This window comes from Octodon degus, unplaced genomic scaffold (assembly GCF_000260255.1).
Source record: "Octodon degus isolate 3935 unplaced genomic scaffold, OctDeg1.0 scaffold00136, whole genome shotgun sequence".
Lineage (NCBI taxonomy): Eukaryota > Metazoa > Chordata > Mammalia > Rodentia > Octodontidae > Octodon > Octodon degus.
Window position 1 is genome coordinate 5,544,370 of NW_004524712.1, and position 6,000 is coordinate 5,550,369.

The 6,000-nt window shown below is 49.4% G+C and overlaps 1 protein-coding gene across 3 annotated transcripts in view; it reads left to right on the plus strand.

The window, feature by feature from the left end:
• The window catches only part of Fli1 (Fli-1 proto-oncogene, ETS transcription factor), a 125,160-nt gene that overhangs the window by 81,731 nt on the left and 37,429 nt on the right, over positions 1-6,000 (plus strand). For all 3 annotated transcript variants that reach the window (XM_023701484.1, XM_004641412.2, XM_023701483.1), the window contains exon 4: positions 1,779-1,982. In XM_023701484.1, coding sequence (XP_023557252.1) covers positions 1,779-1,982 — 204 coding nt within the window. The remainder of the gene's footprint in view (positions 1-1,778; positions 1,983-6,000) is intronic.

Consider the following 6,000-nt stretch of genomic DNA (forward strand, 5'->3'; position numbering starts at 1 on the left):
TGGAGGAGCTCTCACACAGTAGAATCCTATGATCAAGCTATCCCTGGTCACAGGGTCCCGTGACCGTGGCCACCCAATCTCCTCTCTGTGTTCCCCCTCAACTTCTCAAGGTTCCCTCTTAGGCTTCCTGTCTTCTGCTAGGTCCTCCACCTTTTGCGGAATACAGCAACCCTTCCCATGCATAGACAGAGCTGGAGACTTAATAAAGCAGACCCACCCGCCACCCTGGTGGTCTTACACAACTGGGATGAGACAGAGAACCTACACCAACAAGGGCAGTCAGCACGAGACCTGAGTAAAGCGCTGGGGTGTTCACGGCCCTGAGACAACAGCTTCCTTCCCTGACACCACTCCTAGGTATTCCAACCTGGTTCCCATTTTTGCCAAGAGACTTTGCAGGCTCTGTCAAAAGAAAGGGTGAGCTGGTTAAGAAGGAACACAAATACTCTTGCCAAAGAACGATGTCAAAGAAAACAGGCCAAATAGAACCCGAGAGCTCATAGCTGCCTTCCAGTAAGGTGCCATGTCCCTCCTCCTCCAGGAAGCTTTACATGATTCCCCAAATCCTTACCCAGCACACCGTGAACTGGCTCCACAGTGTCCAGTGTTTAGCTCTGCTCTTCCACCTAAATGTTTGGTGGCATTGGGTATTTCCTGAGGGCCAGAGCCACAGAGACATTCTCCATGGTGAACGTGCTCCTTTGGACCTCCTAAAGACCAGTTGAATAGATGGGTTCCAGGCTGTGACAAGTCTGCCCACACCGGAACCCGCAGGAACACAGCACTGGTGCTCAGAGTGCACCCCACCCCCAGCCCCTGGCTGAGGGGAGTATCAAGCCCTCTGGTAGAGGCTTACGCTGTTCACAGTTACAGCCAAAGAAGCTTGCTGTGTCCAGCACAATCCTTCACCTTCGAGTATGTAAATACCCTAAAGGTGTTAGGAGGATGACCTGGTAGTGATTTCAGCACAGCTGTCCCCCAAAGGAGAAACCCAGATTGGACTGATGTGGAAGAGAAATCCGTTGGGATTTCCAGCTGCACAGAAGGGACTACATTTATGTGCATACATAGACACTTTCCTATAGCCATCTGAAAGGTCCATATTCATTAATATTCTTAAAATCCAGATAGTTTCCCTTTCCAGAGACACTGGTCTCTGGACCTGGGGAATTGTGTTTATCTTCATTTTGATGCTGCCATCTCTTCGGGAGAGTTTTCTAGTTGTCCTCTAAGAACTTTAAAGAGAGTCCTGTCAAGGTCCATAGTGAGGCAGTGAGGAGCCTCGCTGGGTGCTGAGTGCTTCAGACAGTACCAGGTGCCATGCAGCCAGATGGGCTGTTCTGGAGAACCGTTTGGGTGGGCACTGGGAGAAGGCAAAAGAGATGGAAAGGGAGAGCAAACAGAGGAGAGAGAAGGAGGGGGAAGGAGAGAGAGACAGCACAAGAGAGTGGAGGAGGAAAGGGGGAAAGACAGGGAAGAAGGACACAGAAAGGTGAGGGAGGGGCAAGGTACAAGAAAGAGGAGAAAAGGAGATGAAGAAACTGAAGAAGAGAGGAAAGAGGGAATGGATGGAAGAAAGGGGAGAGGGAAGGTAGGGTTGAGAAAAAGGAGGAAAAGAGAATGAGAAGAGGACTAGAGGAGAGAAGAGATAGAACGAGGGGGGGAGGAGACAGAGACAGAAGGAAATGAAGGACAATGTAGAAGGCAGAGGAAAAGGAAAATGGGGCTGCCAGGGCTGCGGAAGTGGGAGCCCTGCTGACCCGCCCTGTCCCCTACAGACCCCACACTCTGGACACAAGAGCATGTGCGGCAGTGGCTGGAGTGGGCGATAAAGGAGTATGCCTTGTTGGAGATCGACACCTCCTTCTTCCAGAACATGGATGGCAAGGAACTGTGCAAGATGAACAAGGAGGACTTCCTCGGAGCCATCTCCCCCTACAACACGGAAGTGCTGCTGTCACACCTCAATTACCTCAGGGAAAGTAAGTACGGCCCCAATGCCCAGTGCAGGAGAAAGCTCTGCCCATCTTCCAAGCTCCTGGGGAGCAAACCAGGCAAAGTAGGCCCAGGCCCCACCTTGCCACCTGGGGCAGAAACCCAAGGAGCAGTACCCTCAGGGCTGTCACACTGTCAGGGTTGTGGGGGCTCCTACAGAACCTGCAGGAGGCAGATCCAATCCCAAGGTGTCAAAGGAAACACAAAGGGGTGGGGATTAGACGGTGTGACCTGGGGCTAGCGGTGCTCCCAAAGGCTGGTTCCCATGAGGCTTCCTTTCTGGGAGCCATGTCTGCCTGTAATTGTATAGAGACAGTACCTTGGCTGGTGTTCTCCTAAAAAGCAATTTATAGTTTCCACAGTGAACTCTTGACTCATTGATTTGGGATTTAAATGTTTGAAAACTGATGAAATTCCTTGTATCCTGTTGTCACTCTGGTGCTTTTGACTGTGCCTTGTAGGTTTGCAAGGCATTTTTCTTGCTGAGAGACACAATACCTAATACCCACAACTTGAAGGAGGGATTCACGTTGGCTCACGGTTTCAGAAGGTTTAGCCCAGGCTTGGCATCACAGTGGAAAGGCCTGCCACAGAAGGAGAGTAAGAAGGGAGGAGGCTGGGAGCACTCTCAGCTTTTGAGCTCATTCGTAGATGAACTCACTGCTGAATAAAGCACCCCATGACCCAGTCACCATTCAAAAGCCACAACTCAGGGCACAGAAGAGTATTAGAGTACAGTGTGAATCTAAACCATAACACAGGCAGAGCAGTTAATGCCAACCATCTATTAGGGTCTTCTGGAAGCTTTCCCCTGGTGTAGCCTCCAGAACAAAAAGAACTTTGGAGGGGAGGGGCTCTATCCAACACAAGGCTCCTAACACCAAGCACCCGCCCCTTTGACCAAGTTTCATTTGGTGTGGAATGTGCGCAGGTAAGAGGGGTGAGATTCTTTGGACCTGCTAATCTCTCAGTCTTGACTCTGTGCCAGAAATGTAGGCACAAAGCTGGGATGGCCCCACATGTTAAAACGTCATTCTGTGGCCTGGAAAGATGGCCTGAGGAGCAGGAAGCTGAAGCCACAGGAAGATAGATGTCGGTTCACCTAACTAAGGGCTTCCCAAGGCTGGTGGTGTCCAAAGACAGATGGGGCAGATTCAGAATGCAGTGCTCGCTGTGAGTGGCCAGGGCTGCTGGCAGTAGGACAAGCATTAAGCTCGGGAAGGTGGTTGATGGTTGGAAGTCACATTTAAAAGCCTTGGGTCTTGGACAACTCCCATGAAACTGGTTTTCCTGGTGTCATGGGCTCTGGGTTGATTCACCCTCATTTGCTTTCCATTGCCCAGTGGGTCTTTAACTTGCTACCTTTGTAGTCCACTATGCTGGGGACAGCAAGGCACACCAGCTGGAAAAACTAAGTCAAAAAAGACCTTCAGAAGTCTCTGCCCATGCGTGCGGGCCATCCAGTCACCTCCCCACGGTGTCTGGTAACCAGCGGGAAGGAGTGGATGGTGCAGAGCGTGTGAGCTCCGGAGAGTGACCTCATGTCTGACTCTGCCTGCAGTGTGAGGTCACCCCTAGAAACAGGTTTCATAAAGAGGACCGTTGAACCCAGTTTTCCTGAGCTTTGAATGATTAGCATTTTCTAATCTGTATTTCTGGGCCTTCAAGTATTTGGAGATGGCAAAAATAAAGTTCTTTGAAGAGAATTCTGCAATGATCTGGGCAGAGTTGGGGCAGAGGTAGGTACAAAGAATGGGACCAAGAGACCAGCAAAGCAAAACATGCGCCACTTTTGCCTTTTCTGTTGCTTCCAGAGTCATGTGTGGCAGGGAATGCAGGGGTCCCTGACCCTTAAGGACACAGTAATCTGGGACTCTGTAGTGGATGCCCTTGCTGGGAGGGTAATCAGGTGCATTTGGATTTGATGAGGCAGAAGCCAGTTGAAGCGGTGTGACCCACAGCCCTCTGACCTGTCCACACAGCCCCATCCACCTATGCTTCCCATCATCCAAGTATCCAAGGAAAAGACACCAGAGTGAGATCAACACCCACTGCTCAGAAGTCCTGGAATGTGCCAAAGGTACAGGGTCCTCTTAGGCAACTTAGTCAACTGGCAAAGGCCGGTAGCAATTTCTGCAGTAGTTATGAAGAAAGGAGGGGCAGAGTTTGACATTTGGAACCATAACACAGCAGGAAAAGTGGACTGATTGTTTCTGTTTAAGAATATATACAGATATTGAGAAAGATGCCCCCCAAAATGATAAAAAATATGAAGTTTCCAGAAAGAGGGTTGATTAGTGAATCAAATTTCCAGAGTTGAGAGGATGCATTCTTGAGCCAATATGTGGAAAAGCTTTGAAAATGCAGGACAGATTACCAGCACTGGGAGGATGGTTTGGTACATCTGTAGGGTGCGAAGTCACTGTGGCAATTGAAATTGTTGGTGTGAAAAAAACATACGCAGAGCTTGTGATACAAGTGGGAGCAGCAAAAGCTCACTTTATATAAAGTTATCTGTGCATTGACATAAAAATCATGTCTGTCTGCAAAAACAAAACAAAATAGTTGTATTCCGTTGAAAACAAAAATCTGGCTGCAACATAATGTTGTAATGAAGCCTCTTGAGGAATCTGATGATCCTCAGGGGGACAGTCTTTCTGATTGATGCTTCTTTTGAGCCGCGGCTTAGGCTGGGGGCTCCAGCCTGGGTGTGGGTTGGGTGGTGGAGGCTGCCAGGTCACCTGCTGGCACCCATGTGCAGCCCATGGTCAGCTCGCTGGCTTGCTGGGAATCTCCACCTGCCCACACACGCCTTCAGACCCCTTCCTGCTCTTCCAGACGGACTCACAGGGCTCGTCTGTGTTGAAGAGGAACCTTCATGCTTTGGGAAAGGGTCCTAGTTTTTGTGCTTTGCTGTCTTGTGCCTTTGTTGGAGGTGCGGGTGGGCCACAAACATTTCCTTGGGTGAGAGCTGATGGGAAAAGATCTGAGCTCCTCAGCACAGCTGTGGGAAGGAGCACAGCACGAAGGGAGGCAGCAGAGGGAAAGTGAGCCTCGGAGCCCGAGCGTGGAGCCCTGTAGGTCAGCAAAGTCAACGTCAGTGGCACTTTTACAATCTCATCTTTCTGGAGTTTAGTGTGAAAAAGCTACAAAGTTCTGACATCAAATGCACACTTTGTTTCTTATTTATTTATTTATTTATTCTTTTTGAGATAGTCTTGCTATACAGTTCAGGCTGTCCTTGAACTCACTGTGTAGCTCAGGCTGGCCTCAAACTCACAGCAATTTTCAAGCCTCCTCCTGGCGCTGGGATTATAGGTGTGCACAACCACTACCACACTCAGCCAAATGTACAGTTGTGCAGAAGGTGTCTGGTTATCTTGGAAGGGAGCTACATTTTTGAATTGCAAATGCCAAATTTTAAATTAAAATATGTATTTTTAAAGGGCTGGCCAAATAGCTCAGCAGATTAAAGTACCTGTAAGCAGGAGCACAGGCCCGGGTTTCCGATACCAGGCCTGCTGTGCTGGCCCCACTCCCACGGTGTGCTGAGATGGCAGTTGAGACTGGGTGTGGTGGTGCATGCCTGTAATCCCAGCTCTTGGGAGGCTGTAAACAGGCGGATCGCTATGAGTCTGATCTAGTTGTGAGACTCTGAACACCCTGTAGACCCTTCCCTAAAAAAAAAAAAAAAAAATACAAAAAAAAATTTAAGAAAGGATATATTTTCAGTTGGGCTTGGTGGCACACTCCTTTAATCCCAGCACTCAGGAGATTGAGGCAGGAAGACCTCGGTAAATTCAAGGACAGCCTGAGCCACAAAGTGAGCTCAAGGTCATCAGGAACTGCATAGTGAAACCCTTTCTCAAAAAGATAAAAAAGACATCCAGATTCTCTGTGAGCTGTGTGGTGGCCAGGTGTGCTAGGAGGCAGCTGGCCTGCTCTGCATAACCTGGGCATCTTGACTGCCCTGGCTGAGTGGCAGTCTAGCATCAGATCTGAGCA